This window comes from Pituophis catenifer, unplaced genomic scaffold, assembly GCF_029215685.1.
Source record: "Pituophis catenifer annectens isolate HBS135680 unplaced genomic scaffold, rPitCat1.0.hap2 SCAF_8, whole genome shotgun sequence".
Lineage (NCBI taxonomy): Eukaryota > Metazoa > Chordata > Lepidosauria > Squamata > Colubridae > Pituophis > Pituophis catenifer.
The window spans coordinates 62561323-62580090 of NW_027256888.1; the positions used below are offsets into that span (position 1 = coordinate 62561323).

Genomic DNA, 18768 nt, shown 5'->3' on the forward strand with positions numbered 1-18768 from the left:
GGCCCAAGCTCCGTCAGGAACCTTTCGGGATCCATCAGGCGCCTGGGACGGAACCATCTGGTCGGTTCCGTCTCCCTGCGGTGGGGGCAGGCGGTAGGAAAGTCTAGTTGAAGGAGTGAATGATCTGTCCATGACAAGGGTTTAATATCTAGTTCCCCTCTACCAAGATCATTCAACCACTGACCAGAGATAAAAATCAGGTCCAGAGTGTGTCCCCCTATGTGAGTGGGGCCTTGAACTAACTGGGTCAGGTCCAAGGCCGTCATGGAAGCCATGAACTCCCGAGCCACCTCTGACGCCTCACCTGCGGATGGGAGGTTGAAATCCCCCATGACAATAAGTCTGGGGGTATCGACCGCCACCCCGGCAATGACATCGAGTAGCTCGGGCAGGGTCGCTGCCACGTGGCAGGGAGCCAGGTACGTAGTCAGCAAACCCATCTGCACCGCACGGCCCCACTTCACACAAAGGGACTCACATCCGGCTATCTGAGGAACAGTGGTCTCCCTCGGACAAAGACTCTCCCTAATGATCACCGCCACTCCCCCACCCCTCCCCTGGGCCCTTGGCTGATGAAATGCACGGAAACCTGGCGGGCACATCTCTACGAGGGGGACCCCCCCCTCTTGGCATTTAATATTTACATGGGACCTACAGATTGATATAAAATCAGAAATATTAAAGGAGATATTTGAAGAATGGAGCCAGAAGGTAGTAACTGCAGCATCAAATCTTTCATAAAGTTTGCTTCTATGGATAAACTATATCTAAAAATATTGCTTAAAACATGAAAGTTGTGGAACAAATTTTATCTGCTATAATTAAAAAAGTACAGAATATAGAACTGCAAATGACAGGCCAAGATAATGATTTGGAAAAGAAAGCTTTACAGAAAATGGCTAAAGAAAATGGCTAAAGAAAAAGGGAAATAAAATGATTAATCAAGAACATGATCTGGAAAGAGTTTTCTTATTGGATTTACAAAAAAAAACTTGTTAACATCTTGAAAAAATCTGTGCAATGGGATAAAGAAGAATTGAAGAGATATCAAATTTGATGACAATATTTGATTGAATTAAAGATTAACACTATTAGAAGTAAAAGGAAGAAATATAAAGCTGGTTTATTTGACCAAGGTTAAAATAAGATATCTTTTTGCAATGTTCTGGCAACCTTTTATGGACTTTTTGCTGATACCATGATTCAAAAGTTGATGTTTTATGGATTTGCCTATAGATAAGGGATACTATATAGAATGAAAAGATTAAATTTATTTAATCTTATGGGGCAAAGAGTTATTGAAGTTGCTTATACTTATGATGGTTAGAAGTCACTTTTGATATTTCTTTTTCTTTATTATATTCTCTTTTTTTCTTCGTTCCTTTTTTGCCCTTTTTATTTTTTCTTTCAATTCTCTTCCCTTTCTGTAAGTTTAGTTTGTATTAGTTTTTACTATTGTAATTAATAAGAGAGATAAATATAGATATAGATATTAAAAGCAGACGATAGAGGTAGGAGAAGATCTCATACAATTTGTGGGACAGATGATTTAAGACTACCAAACTTTCATCTATTATGATAATCAAACGACCATGATAACATTTTGTAAAAATGTGTCTTCTTTGTATAGCATTATCTTAAATAGTTGGGCTTTTACTATGCTAATTTATTAAATTTTCAATATTAAAAAAGAAAACAATTCTCTTCTCTTACCTGTTTAGGTTGTTCAACTATTTGAAGATATGGCCCATCAGCTAGTAAAAAAGATAATGAAGAAAACAGAAGAATTCAGACAAATATTATATTTCTGAAGACATTTTGCAAATAATGTTTTAAGAAACTGAATGCATGACTACAATTCCTGGTGGATACATTCAACAAAGAAAAATCCTAAGAAAATAAAATAGTGGTACAATCATATAAACCTAGCTATATATATATATTTATTGACAATAAAAATCATGTATTTTTTTTCCAAACATCTATGAAAATTTGTAGCATTCTGGAAAACTATTTCTAAGCAAAAATAGCTTCAAATACTTATTTAACTATTTCTATTGTCAGTCACTTTGTACTTTGGAACAGATGCAAGACTAAAAACAAAAAATTGCAATTTCAGTCCAGGTTAGGTCCACAAATCTCTATATACAAAGCAGAATAATTTAAAACCATAAATCAGTTTATTAAAAATTGCAACAATAATTAATAATATAGAATGCCAAAGGAAATAAGCATCCAGTAACAAATAAGACATAAATAATAAATGGAAGATTTTAAAAGATTTTAAATGGGATGACCCGAAGAGATATTAAGTCAAGTAGACACCAGATATTCTAAAGAACAATTCGCAACCCAAGGGAATTGCAATTAAAAATACTTCCTTTTTTGGTAAATATTTTACACAAAAGAAATGCAGACTTTCTGTAATTGCTCAGATTTGACATAAGCTGTTTTCTTGCTAAATATTTATAGGTGTTTTAAATTATTTTGATGATAATTTTATTAAAGTTTATGGAGATAAACTAATACAAATTTATGATATGAATATAAAAAGTAAAAATAAAATTGTCAGTACAAAACTTAAAAAGGATAAAAATAGTTATGAAAAACTAAGAGATAAAGAAATGACTTCCCTCTTTACAAGCACAAACAATTTTAGTAACTTTTTACCTTTTTTGATTTTACAACAAAATATCTCTTCTTCCCATATCTCATAACTTATCTACAAATGTTAAAACTTCCCACTCAGTTTTACTCAGCGAAAGTCCAGAGTTACCGGAAATAACATACATAAATACATACATAGATATGTACGTACGCGTGTGTGTATGTTTTAACCTTAACTAGATAAGCCAATTTTGTATTCCTTTCTTTTCCTTTCCTTTTAACACGATAACATACCATTTGCTCTGAAAATACAACAAAATATTTATTTGGACTCCTTCCCCTTGATTGTTTCCGCTTTGGGCACCTCTCTGAATTTGGTTATTTTCTTGCAGACGTTTCATTACTCAACTAGCTAACATCATGTTGTGGCTCTGTCCTCCGAGCCTATCTTATCGGAGGAAGAAGGCTCCGAACATGAAGGAGAGGAGACGGCCAGGCCTCCCTCTCCAGGACCCTCCTCTCTGGCAATGCCTCAGGTGTCTCCCGAAGGAGAAGAGATTGGCCAGGAGCCAGGTGTTTCCGAGCCGTCGGATAGTGACGAAGAAACATTGTGGTTGGACCCACGCCAGCGTCGGAGAGACAAGCGTGCGCAGCAGAAAAGGAGGCGTGCCAGAGATTAAGCTGAGTCACTGGACCACACCCCACAGGCTATAAAAGGGAGTGTGGTGGCCATTCGGACTCTGTGACGGACAAAGCTGATCTCTGGTAAGTCACTTTGCACCTTTGGACACAACGCCTATTTGCTGTGGATTTAATTACAAACTGGACTATTCAAACTGTGTGTATTTTTGTCTGTGTTATCGGAGTAAAAGTTCTTGGCAGGCAGCCACGGAGTTGCTGCCAATTTCCTTATCACTGATGTTGAGTGTTTGAAGAGTTTATTTAACCCTCGGCTGGCTGGTTGGGTGTGTGCGTGGTACGGGGACAGAACACATCATCAGTGCAAGAAAACACTCAAGCACAGAGAGCACCATGGATCCCACAATTCAAGCCTGAGATGTAAATATTCTCTTCTATTCTCTTATATATTCTTATATTCTATTCTTATATTCTATTCTTATATTCTATTCTCTTCAAAATCTTTTTCCTATATCTTTTCAGTTATCCATAAACAAATCTTTAAAGCTTTATATTTTAAAATTATTTTTGAGTTTTACAAACATAGAAAACTGACAGCATAAAAACACCTAGTCGTCCATCAAGTCTGTCCTTTGAGGATTTTCTATTTTAAGTTTTTAAATCTTTTTTTGGTCAGATGGTGGACATGCGTTTAGCATTCTTTTAATTTTAGGCAAACAGTTTTTAAAAATATGGTCCAAGATTCAAAATAACAACCTTTCACTGATTAAGTAGGTAAACCATAACCAAGAAATATGACAAGATGAATGAATTCTATTTTATTGTAAGGCTTATCTTACAAGTCTGAAGATGTAAACTTCCCACCTCCACTTTTGACTGCTTTATCCATTAGCGTAGGTCAGTGATGGCGAACCTTTTTGACACAGAGTGCCCAAACTGGAAGGCGCACATGCACCAGAGCGCCAGAAACCCAACAACCAGCTGGCCGGTGCGCACGTGCATGTCGGAAACCCGATAACCAGCTGGCTGAGCTGGGGCGATGGCACGCGTGTCCACAGAGAGGGCTCTGTATGCCACCTCTGGCATGCGTGCCATAGGTTCGCCACCATGGGGGTAGGTTGTTCCTAAGTTTATTTCTCTGACCACCAAGCCACGGGGCTTTTGCCTTTCCTGATTGTTTCCTAGCCACATCTCCTCCTCTCTTTCTCCACGAATAATCATTCATCTTGTAACATTCTGTTACAAAAACAGTGTTCTTCCCTCTGCTGTTCCTTAGAGCCTATGAAACTGTCCTTCCTCCTGAAGGTTCCTCATATAAGTACATGGACATGATTAATATATACACTTAGATTTTCTGGGCTTTGGCAATGGTAAATAAATTAACTAGCGACAGCAATAGCAGTTAGACTTATACAGCACTTGGCAGTGCTTTACAGCCCTCTCTAAGCAGTTTAAAGAGTCAGCATATTGACCTCAACAATCTGGATCCTCATTTTATCAACTTTGTAAGGATGGAAGCCTGAGTCAACCTTGAGCCAATCAGGATCGAACTTCTAGCACTGAGCAGAGTTAGCCTGCAATACTGCATTCTAAGCGTTGTACACACAGCTCACAAAGCTAAACAGCTAAATAGCCCGAAGTTCAACAACAGCCTTATCTTCCAAATCACCTTCATACGTAATAAATAGAAGAGATTAACATTCAAAGAGGAAATCAAGATGTAATTCACACATTTCCCCGTAGGAGACAATGAGTTACCATTCCCATTTTTCAAGCAATAAAGAATGAAAATCATTCATACTTCCCTCCTTGCACTCTTGTTAAAATCATGCAAATTTACTCCTAAGTCATCTGTGGTGTTTTAATTTGGGGAAATAGGCCTAGCAGACTATAGGAACAACCACCAGCACCACAACAAATAAAAAACAACCCTGTCATCTTTGCACAATTGCAAAGAACAGGGTATTTGTTTTCAGGAAGTCCCCAAATTTCCCAAGTGTTTCTCCTACAAGCAAACAAACACACACAAACACAAGAAAGAATTGTACAGTGATGATATAAAAAGGATCAGAATGTTATTTCACAATGCCTTTCATTGTCAAATATTTCAAGATGTCCTTTCCCAACTTAGTTCAGATCCTCTGTCCTATAGAACAGTTAACATGTATAGTTTGGGCACACATAATTTGTGTTTTTGTTTTCAAAAACCATATTTGGAGAAGGTGCCTTGTTAAAAATTCCTCATCATCAATATATCTACCGTATTTTTCAGAGTATAAGACTCACCTTTTTCCCCCCTAAAGGGGGGTGAAAATTTAGATACGTCTTATACACTGAATGTAGCCCCGCCCACCCACTGGCCCCACTTTTTGGCCTCTGCCTCGCAGCAGTTACCTCCTTGCAAGCAAACAGCAAGAAAAAAACAGCTCCTTTCAGCTTCAGCATAGCCTAATTAGCACAAGTTGATTGTATTGGCCTCCCGACTCTCAGATGTTTTGCGTGGGCCTCTGCTGCTTGCTGCAAGGAGTTAATTGCTGGAGCAGATTTTTTTCCCCTTGTGCTAATCAAGCTATGCTGAAAACGAAAATGAAAGTAAAGCAGGCTGTTTGCTGTTTGCTGCAAGGAGGCAAAATTGCGCAGAGGCAGAGGCAGAGGGGGATTTCTTTTTCTTCTTTTCCTCACCAAAAAAGGTAGGTACATCTTATACTCTGAAAAATACAGTATATGTCTCTCTCTCTCTCTATAAATATATAATTAATCAATGTTATCAATCAAGCAATAATGGCTCTTACTTGTGTGAAGCGGCAGATCAGTTGAAATCATGCTTGTGTTATTGTACAGCTGATTCATCCCCAAGGGGTAATGTTCCATTGCATATACCTGCGTTAAGAAGGTTTACATTTTCAGTAACTCTAGTTATGCAAGCTAATTTTTTTAAAATCAAATACTATGCAGATAGTCCTTGACTTATGACCATAATTGAGCCCAAAATTTCCATTGCTAATCAAGGGAGGGGTTAAGTGACTCGTGCCCCATTTGATGAATGTTTTACCATGGTTGTTAAGTAAATCGTTAAAGTTGTTGAATGAATCATGCGGTTGTTAAGTAAATCTGTCTTCCACGTTGACTTTTCTTGTCAGGACTTCCCTAGGATGGTTACAAATGACAATCCAAGGACTGTGGGACACTGCAACTATAGTAAATCTAGCATCCAAAGTTTGATCATGGGACTGTAGGAATGCTGCAGTGGTCAAAAGGATAAGAACTGGCCATAAATCACTTTTTTTTCAGAGCCCTTGTAACTTTGTATGGTCAGTAAACAAATAGCTGTAAATTGAGGACTATCAGTAACTTTTTTGGTAGCTATATTTTATCTGCATAATTACTGTCTGTGCTATTTCACCATCCAGCTATTTACAGTATCTGATTTGAATTGTCCACTCTTAGCCATCTAGTATAGCTAACACTGAAAACCCCAAATACCATGTGAATCAATCAATATGGAAGACTGACATGTTATAAATTCAGTAGTCAAACGTAATTGAACTTAAATTGAAGATGCCGTTCTTTTATTTATTATTTATTATTTATTATTTATTTATTTATTATTTATTAGTTTGATTTATATGCTGTCCTTTTCCAGAGACTCAGGACAGCTTACAATGCTTTTAAGCAATAGCCTTCATACTTTTGTATATACCTGCTTAGTAGGGCTTTTGGGCCCCCCTAAGCGGTGTTCTATTTTATACAAAGTCAGCTAATTGCCCCCACAAACCGGGTCCTCATTTTATCTACCTCGGAAGGATGGAAGGCTGAGTCAACCTTGAGCTGTGAGAATTGAACTCGCAGTAATTGCAGGCAGCTGGCAGCTAAATACTACTTTAACAGTAGTTTAGTCCACTGCACCACCAGGCTTTTGGGGTAAGTAGACATACTTCTAAACAAAACAAAAGGCTGAAATCTGTAGTATTTTTTGCTGTCTACAAATATTTTGTTTCTTAGCAAATTATAGCTGATATAAGGTTCAGACTCACTTTGGGTACTTTGCTTTGCAATATGCTACCTTTACTTCTTTTTTATTTAAAATGTAATAAAAACCTAATGTTACCTGGCTCAGGTAGCCTATTGGGCACTGTGACTAGTATCCTTACCCATATTCATTGCCTCCCTGTGGTGCAGATGATCAAACTAATTTCCAGCAATTCTGCAGTAGGTTTATGTAGGTGGATGCTATTTATTTGGAAATTTGGCCTTTCACTACTTTCAATATCATACATTACAAAGAGCTTTATCAGTGTCAAAAAGTTACAACTCCCACTCATTAATGAACAGATGAAGAAATATCTAAATTATAGTTATGACTCAGTCAGGATACACTAACCTAAAAATGCAATACCAAATAAACTATTTATATGTCTGTTTTCAAAAAGCCTATTTCACATCTTTAGTAGAATAAGTGACTCTCTGGTCTCTTGTTTTACTTTCAGCTCTTTTTTAAATAGCGTATCAGTTAGCTATGAAACTAACTCTAGAGCAGAGGTGTCAAACTCGATTTCATTGAGGGTCACATCAGGGTTGTATCTGACCTCACGGGGCCAAGGTGGGCGTGGCCAGCTCAACATCACTCATGTCAGGGGCACTTGTGGTGACCTGAGCGCTCTGCCAGTGAAAACGGGCTCCCGAGCTGCATTTTCGACTACAAGCTCCATTTCCTGCAACCCTCTGCCAGCGAAAATGAAGCGGGCCTGGTCCTTTGCTGTTTCCAGGGCGGCCCTGCAGGCCATATCTAAACACCTCCAGGCAGGGGTGAAATGCTCCCGGTTCGGACCTCCCGATCCGGTAGCAATGGCGGTGGGTGCTTTGGAGAACCGGTAGCAAAAATCCCTGCCCCCCCCCCATGCCCAGCTGAGCCGCACAATCATCAGAGGCTTTTTTTTAATTTTTAAAAGCATTTTTTCTACAACCTCTTCAGCCGAAAAAATGCTATTAAATTTTTTTTTAAAAGCCTCTGATGATTGCGCAGCTCAGCTGGGATCATCAGAGGCTTTTAAAAGCATTTTTTCTACAACCTCCTTGACCAAAGAGTTGTAGAAAAAATGCTTTTAAAAGTAAAAGTAAAAAAAAAAAAAATTGGCCATGCCCACGCAGTCACATTACCCCCCACCAAGCCACACTCACAGAACCGGTAGTAAGAAATTTTACATTTCACCACTGCCTCCAGGCCTTGAGTTTGACACCCATGCTCTAGAATATAGATTCAAAAAAGTCTTTGAAATAGATTCACAAATAAAGGGGTACACTGATCATAAGCTTAAAAAACAAGTGGTTTACAGAAATGTTAACATATTACCTTCTTAACTCCAATTTAGTGTAAGGATTAAGGCATCAGACTAGAAATCAGTAGACCATGTGTTCTAGTTCTGCCTGAGGCTCAAAGTCAGCTGGGTGACCTTGGCCCAACCATTTTCTCTCAGCCCTAGGTAGAAAGCAATGGCAGACTACTTCCAAATTTGTTCCTGAGAAAACTGCAGGAGCTTGTCCTGGCAGACTCCAGAAGTCAACGATGACTCAAAGGAGCCAAAAACAAAGGAAACCACCACCCCAAAAATTGGTGGAAATGAAAATAATAATAATAATAATCTAAAACAAAAACCCAACCTACTGTCATTGTTCCAATGTGGTTACTTTCCAAGTGGAAAAGGCAAATAGTAGTATCAAAGGAAAAGTGGTTTCAAGACATCAGGATCACAATAAAGAAAAATTATTCCCTTCACCCAACCCCTATGTTGGCTTAGCTTCTTACTCAAATTGCTTAAGATTGCAGGAATATTTTATTTATATTTTGTAGAATGTACAATGCTCTGACAGCCTTCGTTTGTTAAATGGACAATATAACAATATGCTTTTTACATTTTATTATTTCCATCTTACTATTATAAGGTACAGATACTCACCTGATGATCGCCCATTCCCAAGAGGTAAGAATTCTCATCTGCCATTCTGAGAGCTGAAACAATTAAGCAAGTATGGATAGGTCAGTGTACAATTAGCAAATGGCTTTTAGTAATTTTATTACTAAAATTATTGGCAGTAGGAAGGAACAGAATTCAGAGGAAAAACATTCCATCTATATAAGAAATAAATTTGTCAGATACTGCAGTATCTATAAAATCAAAGAAAATAAAGATGGCAACTGCAAATCAAAGTCTCTGCTGTTTTTACTCATTTTTTTAAAAAAAGATGATAGGTATATCCCCAACAACAAAAACAACCATCAAGAAAATACACACATTTGGCGTATACCAGAATATATTTTACCTCCCAGGATGAGCTCATCTAACATCTTGTTATCTTTAGAATCTGCAAAAGCTTCTTGAAGGCTAACATGGTCAGGACCAGTAAAATTATAAGGAGCTGGAAGGTATCACTCCACAGGTTCCACAACAGAAAAGACACAAGGGAAATATTTCAGAACTGCTTTCCGCAACCAATGAGAAATTAAGATGCCATCTGCACAAAGTCTGTTAAGTTTATGTTAAAATAAACTCTCTGACTCAGGGGTGTCAAACTCAAGGCCCTGGGGACCAGATCCAGCCTGCAGGATACTTAGATCTGGCTCGCGAGGCCGCCCTGGAGACAGTGAAGGACTGGCCCGCGGTGCTTCTGCCTGCAAAAACAGGCTCCTGAGTTCGTTTTCATTGGCAGAGTGTTGCAGGAGGCCGTGGCAGCCAAAAATGGAGCTTAGGAGCCTGTTTTTGCTGGCAGAGCGCTCGGGCAACCAACAGGAGTGATGTTGAGTTGGCCACGCCCACCCTGGCCCACTGAGGTCAAACACAACCCTGATGCAGCCCTCAATGAAATTTGACACCCCTGCTCTAACTGTTTTAGTTTTCTTTACAGGATGTGTTTGTTTCGTGAAAAAAACTGAAGTGACTTCGAAGGATAATCAATGAACACAAAGTCGCTCATAAACAATGCTGTAGGATGACTGTAGTTGAGCAACAGTCATTCCGGTTTGGAACAAACACATTTCACCAATACAACATCAGAAATAGTTCTAGTCACAGCATGCCAAGGCACAATTTCTAAAAATGTGTTTCTGCGTAAGTCTTCACTAGAAGGAGTTGAGACATAGCAGAGTAATGCTCTTGCATAAGCCCCAAGGATGTAGAGCAGAGCAACATATTACAACAAAGGTTTCACTCATGGGATTTCCATATAAAAGTGTCCCAAGTCTCTAACTAATAGGTATGATTATATGAATCTGACGTAATTTTGGATGATTCAAGAATGAGCAATATATGGATGCAAATGAAGACAATTAGAAAAAAGATCATTAAAAAATCAGAAATAATCTGAAACATAGATTATATTCTACAAACACCAAGGCACAAGGTTCTAAATTCTAAAATGCACTTAACAAATACAGCAGCATTCTATTGGTTAGGATACGACCAATTTTAAATGTAATATTAATAATTTGCCTTTTTACTAGAAAAATACTTAGTGTAATTTAGCTAACCAGCTCTTTGAAGAATAACAAAAGAAATTAAGTATATTATAAATTTTGCCTTTTTTAGAAAAATTACTGAGAATATAATTAATATATTAATATTAATTAATTCTATTTATATTTAATACAAACAAGATATTAGTAAACAAAAACATAAGGTATTTTTTATATTCGTTCTATCTTTTGATCCTAAATTTAATTTTGGATTCCACCCATAGTCTTAGAAGGAACAGAATGGAATGAGAGAATAAAGAACTGTAGATTTCAGTAGCTAGATGCATCATAAGGTTTAATCTTTGGTTTATTTTATGTACAGACAATGTGGAGAATCACATTTTGTTACCAGTATTAAAACACAATACTTGTCACACACATTTTATTTTTGATTATATGAACTTGATTATATGTTTGGCACAATCCATAAAACTTGGAAATAGCGGAAATGAAAATAATTTCTCTTTCCTTTTTTGATGTGGCCAGATCATCATCAACATCATCTAAATATATACGCTGTCTAATTGCCAAATATCCTAATTCCCAACACTCCTAACAATTCATTACGCTTCCTGGATAGCCTCATCAGAGAAAGCAACAGCAAATTAGAAACACAAGTCTATGTTAAAACCACCCACACTAATTAAGATTTCCATTACCAAAGTAATAACCCAACTTCCCACAAGACAAGCTGTGTAAGAATGCCATTTAGATGAGCAGAAGCACACTGCAGCAACCCTGAGAAGAAGTGTCTGACCACTCAACCTAAGAAAAAGGAAACAGGTCATTTATATATTTTCCAACAAAATAGATACTCACACAACTTTATCAAAAAGTGCCTGACCACTCAACCCACTACAGCACAACCAACATAAGCTGTGAAAAGGATAACAACTGTCTCAGAAACCATCAACATATTACTACTTTCACATGACATTGTTGTAGCACACAAACCAACTAAAGCCCTCCAAAATATCTTAAGTCAACCAAAAGATACAGTAACCCCAAAATAAAAAACAGGAGTCATCTACACCATACAATATTAAGGACTGTATCAGCCACTATGTAGGACAAACAGGCAGAAGACTAGCAGATCGCATCAATGAACCAACAAGCATCAAACCGTGATGAAAACTTCTTAATTGCCACAACACATGGACAGAGTTCACCATAGTTTCAAATGGGAAACTGTGAGCTTCCTAGACCAAGCCAAATCCAAAAATGCTGTAGAACTCAAACTATATCAGCCATCAACAGGAATCTAGAGATAAACAACACCTACATACTATTCAAAGGAAACTATCAAAAAGCTAGAAGACCTCAATGCCTTCTTGTCAACAATCAACATCCAGATAAGCAAAGATTAAGGTCAAGTTTAATATCAGACCAACAATCAAACAGTAAACAATACCCTAATCAAGGAACTACTAATTCAGACAAACACCAAACAGCCTAATCAAAGAACCATCAAAGAACACTGACAGGCAAGACACTTGTATATAAACAGACACAAATCCCATTCCTTTCTAGTACCGATGATGTTATCTGGCTGAGTAATGAAATATCTGGAAAAAAACAACCAAATTCAGACAGCACAAAGGACTCCAAAATCCTAATTTGTTATGTCTTTCAAGTAACCCTGAGAAAACCTGATGTTGAAGATGGACTCGACTTCAAAGCACAATATAGCAATAAATGAAAAACAAATAGAAACAATGTTTGGGGAATAGAAAGTTAAAATACTCATAACATACAGAGCCCTCATAAAACCCAATGGGTAGGACCTGCTGGAAAAGCCAGCTCTTTATGGCCTTCCTGAAGAACAGAGGGCTGAAGCCACATGGACCTTGTGGGCAAGAATGGCAATAAAGGAGGCATGCTTCAGATCCTCACAAGATTACCTTCCATGAGTGTGAGGGTATCTGAAGCATGCCAACCATGATAGATTGTATGGGATGGGCAGAGACAATTGGAGAGAGGTTGGAAATAAACAGGCTGTAAGATGTATAGGGCTTTCAAATATATCCATCAACACATTGTCCTTGAAAGCCTAGTATATCTTGTGTAATATGAGCTTACCACGGTGCAACCATACAACCATAACTACTCAAGTCAGCTGTAGTTCCAAGGAGTCTACAGAGCACATTGCTGTAATCCAAATGAGATATCAGAGGTGAGTAATACATGAATGATTATGAGAAAAACTTCCTGGTGCAGGAAAGGGTGCAGTTGGTACTCAAGATAAAGGCCTTTGGTAAGGCCTTCCTAGTCAAAGCTGCCCTCTGTTCTTTGGGCAGGAGCCATGAGTCGAGGAAGACCCATAAATCAGCATAAGTTCCAACTGGAGAAACTCCAGGGTCCTTCCATTTTGGTGAGTAAATATTTGTAGAAGCATGGGCAGTTTGTTTCTTGTTCTTCAAAGAGATATGTTCTGTTCTATAAGGTTTGTTGTCTTCATCTTAGAGAAGTCCTTATGCAGTAGAGATGAGACTAGGATTTAATTTTTGCTCTTCAAAGAACACTGAATTTCGTGGAGTCAGTATGGCATGATCTTGGCTGTAATCTGCAGAAGTTTGTTACTCAATCCTCTAGGAATGATGTCATATTGTTTGCATTTGGTTAGAAAAACCATTTGGTTATGCGAGCTGCAATTAAAAGCTTATGCATTTAAAAAAAATTCTGTTCCTCAGAAAAGGTGAATAGTGGATTCTATCTAATTTTTTATCAACTTGAATAAAACTGTTTTGAGTTTTATATTCCAGAACCAGGAGTTTAAATTTTTCTCAGAAAAATAAGGGAAGCAATTACCATGAAACAAAGGTGATGTAAAGTAAAGCTAAAATGGTATTCCCCACTTTTGTTACAGAACCTTCATTCTTGAAGAGTTCCTGCCAGCAGATGAGAATGAGAGTATATTTTCTGGTATGCCTAGCATAAATTGGGCAAAACCAATATTTTTTTGCCAGGTTTCTCACTGGAGCTCAAAAACATATTCAAGAGTATCCTAAATATATAAATGCAGGTCTTATTTTTCAAGAGATATAAAATCCTATGTATAGCAAGGTTTATCCCTACTTCTAATGGCATATGAGAAAAACCTTGCAAAACAGGGCAAAGAGTTGGTGCCTATGGAAGAGTCAGATAAGAGGCAGCATAGTCTACAGCTGCATAATGGATATAGCAAGAAGCTCAGAAGGGACCCAGATTGTCAGCCTGATCAGATAGAACAGACAGAACATACAACCAGATAAACTAATTCTATTTTGCTGTAAAGCCTTGATAGTACAGTGGTTTAGTGCACCCTGTTATTAACACAGCTGCCTGCAATTTCTGCTGGTTCGAATCTCTCCAAGGCTCAAGGTTGACTCAGCCTTCCATCCTTTCTAAGGTAGGTGAAATGAGGACCCAGTTTGTGGGGGCAATAAGCTGACTTTGTATAAAATATACAAAAGAATGAAGGCTATTGCTTAACGCATTGTAAGCCGCCCTGAGTCTCCGGAGAAGGGCAGCATATAAATCAAATTAAAAAAAAAAAAAAAGCTACTTTTGAAAGTCTGAAAGTAAAATTTCACCATTCCATTCCCTTCTCAGTCTGAGAATTTAGGGAACAGTCCTTCTGAGGCATTTGCCCCACCCACTATACAGCTAGAGGCTATGCTGTTTCTTACCTGACCCTTCCACAGGCAGCATCTCTTCCCCTTGTCTCCCAAGGTCACTGCTACTTACCATTACACTACTCCTCATTTAGTTTTCCTAATCACCTACAGTACCTTATCTTAACTAAATACAATTTCTTTTTATAAGCCCACATCCAATAATTACTATGTTATGACATTCATTAAAAAAATGCTTCAGATTCAAAGGAGAGACTTTAAAGAAGCAGGATAGGAAGAGAATCGATACTTTTGAATCTGGGTGTTGGAGAATACTCTTGAGAATAACATTGACAGTTAAGAACACAAATTAATGGATCATCAAAAAAAATCAATCGACCCTTCTCATTCGGGGCACAAATGACGAGGCTCAAATTATTCTCCTTTGGACACATTATGTCCAAAGACACATTATGTCCAAAGACACATTATGTCCAAAGACCTAGCTCTCTGGAAAAGACTCTAATGTTGAGAAAGGTGGAAGGAAAGAGAAGATGAAGATATCCAGCAATGCACCATTGGGAGACTTGATTGGTCAGATTAGGGACAAATCATGAAGGGAAAAGAAAATCTATCTAAGAATCAAAAATGACTTGATTGTACATAATCATCAATAAATCAAAAGAAAGAGAATACCAGGTGTTATCCATAATTGCTATCCAATTTCAAATTCATAGAAAACTGTCACCTAGAAATGTCATGTAAATATAGAAGATAAGGCAAAATCAGAACACCTTCTCTTCAGCAGTCAACATCCAAATAAGCAGATGGTGACACTGATTAACACCAAACAAACTCTCAAGAAGCAAATAATACCTTAATCAAAGAACTACCAACTGAGACAAACAATCAAAAAGTAAACAACAGTCTAATCAAGGAAATAAATAGCAATGTCCCCACTGTCAGGCAAACTACTGTATATAAACAGAGAGCAGAGCCCATTCCCCTGCAGTACTGAAGACATTATCTAGTCTGGTAATGAAACATCTGCAAGAAAACAACCAAGCTCAGAGAGCACCAAGGATTCTACATTATAATTTGGGTTTATCCAATGAAGCTGAACTTGGGAGATGCTTCTTTGCCATGTATAATTCCAAAACGTAATGATGGTTTCCAGCTTAGATAATTTTGCAACATCATGAACAAGCTTTTGAATTCTCTAGAATTATTGAAGAAGTATACATGAGATTGGGAATAAATTTAAACTGGAAGAAAGGAAGGGAAGAAGAAAATACTGACATAACATTAAAGCTACAATGTCTGCTCTTAATGGAGTTTTATAGTTAATTAAACCAACGTTTGCATAGTTATAGATATGATTCCTTTCCCCCATTTAAAAGAGAGCTATAAACTCTTGCAGTTGCTCATATCTGTTATTTATTTATTTATTGGTTCAATTTATATGCCGCCCTTCTCCGGAGACTCAGGGCGGCTTACAATGCGTTAAGCAATAGCCTTCATACTTTTGTATATACCAGCTTAGTAGGGCTTTCGGGGCCCCCTAAGCGGTGTTCTTTTTATACAAAGTCAGCTTATTGCCCCCACAAACCGGGTCCTCATTTTACCTTCCTCGAAAGGATGGAAGGCTGAGTCAACCTTATATATGATATAATCATAACATATTCATTTTTCCCACTTGTTCTGTATATATTTCCATCCACCCACCACTTGGCCTAAATATTCCCTCATAGTCGTTCAATGCTCCTTCTTATGATGGTAAACTCTTCAGTTGCAGCTTTATAAAACAATCACCTTGCTATATGTATTAAATTTTACAGAGATTCAGATTGAATAATTTACATCTGTAGCCCTCATATATTTCTCACATTCCTCTGCCTTCTTTTATATCAATGGAAAACTAATAAATTACTGAAATGCAGTAACTTCTGACCAAGTTAAAACCAAAACGAAGGAAACGTCTGCATAGAGACATACCTTGGAAATATTTCGTGTTTGGTTCCAGACCAAAGCAATAAAACAAAGTCACATGAATTTTTTGGTTCCCCAGGACATATAAAAGTTAGGTATGTCTGCACTATATTGTGGTCTAATAAGTGTGCAATAGCATTATTGCTCAGCTGCCCTGAGTCTTCAGAGAGGGGCGGCATATAAATTAAATTAAATTAAATTAAATTAAATTAAATTAAATTATGTCTAAATAAATGTATATATCTTAATTAAAAGTACTTTATTATTAAAAATGCTAATCATTATCTGATTAATACAATTAATACAAGTGAAAAAAAAAAGAAATATTGTGAGATTATCAAAATGTGACAAAGACATGAAGATAGCAAAGGCTGTTAAAAAAATGGTGCCACAAACCACAAAGTTTGCCACAAACCTTCAATATGGACACCCCACCCCGGCAATATCTGAGAAGCACAATAAAGTGAAGCACAATAAAAGAAGGTATGCCTGTAATATTTTTATGGGTAACACGAAGAGTTAGGTTTCTGACTAGTAATTGTGAGGCAAAGTATCTCAATCCAGAAAAGAATACGGTACTGTATTGTCTCATAAACCATACGGACTGAAGCTGATAACACAGGAAAACCAAAGAATACCATTTTGTAAACAAGGGACAGGTGGCAGAAGCCTTGATGGTTAGAAAATTAGGAGCTCTATGGCTGTTGATTTAAAGACAGAAGGAAGGAAACCATAATTTAAACTTCAGGACTAACACAGAACAATGCCATCATTCTAATACACTCCTGGACAAAAAACTTCTTCCTATTTATGGTTCCCTAATTCTCTACATAAAACTATTTATCTAATTTTGTTATTGCCTGGGAATGAGAAGCAATAAGAGAATGAATCAGAGAAAGTAGTTTAAAAGGCACTTTATGGGCAGAGGAAGGAAAAGTATAAAAGGAATGGGGTATACATTAAATAAGAACCTCGGTGGTGCAGCAGACTAAAGTGCTGTTAAGTGCTAGCACTTAGCTGCCAGCTGCCTGCAATTAGTGCAAGTTCGAAACTCACTAGGCTCAAGGTTGACTCAGCCTTCCATCCTTTCGAGGTAGGTAAATTGAGGACCCGGATTGTGGGGGCAATAAGTCAACTTTGTATAGAACAACACCACTTAGGGGGGGCCGAAAGCCCTAATAAGCAGGTATATACAAAAAAGTATGCAGGCTATTGCTATAATGCATTGTAAGCTGCCCTGAGAAGGGCGGCATATAAATTGAACTAATAAATAATAAATAAATAAATTCTATCGAATAGTTAAAAAATTAAAAATTAAAAGACTATTGATATTTGAACTGCAACTCTGAACAATCATCATTGACCACTTCATAAAGATATTAGGACTTGTAGTTCAGGAATTTCTGAACTAGGACAGAATACCAATTTATGAAATATTAAATTTTATATATAGACCCTATATATATAAACATCATCCATTTTAATGTTTCAAATATTAAATATATTAATGTCAAATATTATATCTTTCTGCATTCCTTATGACCAAAGTGGCTGAACTCTATATTTAATACACATTGATATCTTTTTCTTTAAAAAAATCACCCTTTCTATGTTTCCAAAGGGCAAAATTATAAGTATATTATCAATATATTAAAAGTATATTATCAAGCTACATTGAATATGAATTGTAGTAAATCATTTCAGTTGGCACATATAAAATGCAATAATTGTGATGAAAAATGTGATTATGGGGGCAATATTACATTTGCTGTTGGAAAGGAAGTGAATTTAAGATTACTTAATAAGTATGTAATTCCCAGAAATAGAAAAAAGTTGAACAAGACTAGCCAACATCTTCTATCAAATTAACTTTTGTACTATAATAAGGCAATTATTTTTAAAAAAATCATTGAAAAAATATAAGATTGCTACAACCCTTCATAAAATTAAAAATCAGAATTCCATAATAAAAAACAAAGTAAGAAAAAAATCTGATACCTGAACAATGATGATTTACAATCATATTTTTAAACTTTGCTTGCCTGTTTTTTTCATTTGTAGAGAATCAGAATGGAAGTGATCTCATAATTGGTGGTAAAACCCTTTTGGTGTTAAATGTTAATTGAATTTCTTTTCAGCACAGTCCCAGCTAGTTAGAAATCCATAGTGTAAGTTTGCAAGGGTCTTTAAATGTACCGCAAAGAGTCCCAGTTCTTCAGAAAACCTTACGATTCAAAAGATTTTTCCTCTTTTCTCTATTAGTTACCTCTTTTCTAGAGAAACCAGTCAAGCCAGCTTCATAGTTCCTTTTACCATAAGATTGACAAATAGGGAGAATTTACTTTTCTGGAGAAGTGGTGTTTATTTCATAATTCTTATGGTATACATATTTTGAATTTGTATTCTATGATTGCATTTTCCAGTTGCAATTTT

The 18768-nt window shown here is 36.9% G+C and overlaps 1 protein-coding gene across 1 annotated transcript in view; it reads right to left on the minus strand.

Moving 5' to 3' along the window:
- Positions 1-18768, minus strand: part of NFKB1 (nuclear factor kappa B subunit 1) — an 84507-nt gene that overhangs the window by 56612 nt on the left and 9127 nt on the right. Inside the window, exons 2-4 of the mRNA XM_070949187.1 lie at positions 9201-9253; positions 6039-6126; positions 1714-1754 (exon numbers count right to left, since the gene is read on the minus strand). Of these exons, the coding sequence (XP_070805288.1) occupies positions 1714-1754; positions 6039-6126; positions 9201-9245 (174 nt within the window). The 5' untranslated portion in view covers positions 9246-9253. The remainder of the gene's footprint in view (positions 1-1713; positions 1755-6038; positions 6127-9200; positions 9254-18768) is intronic.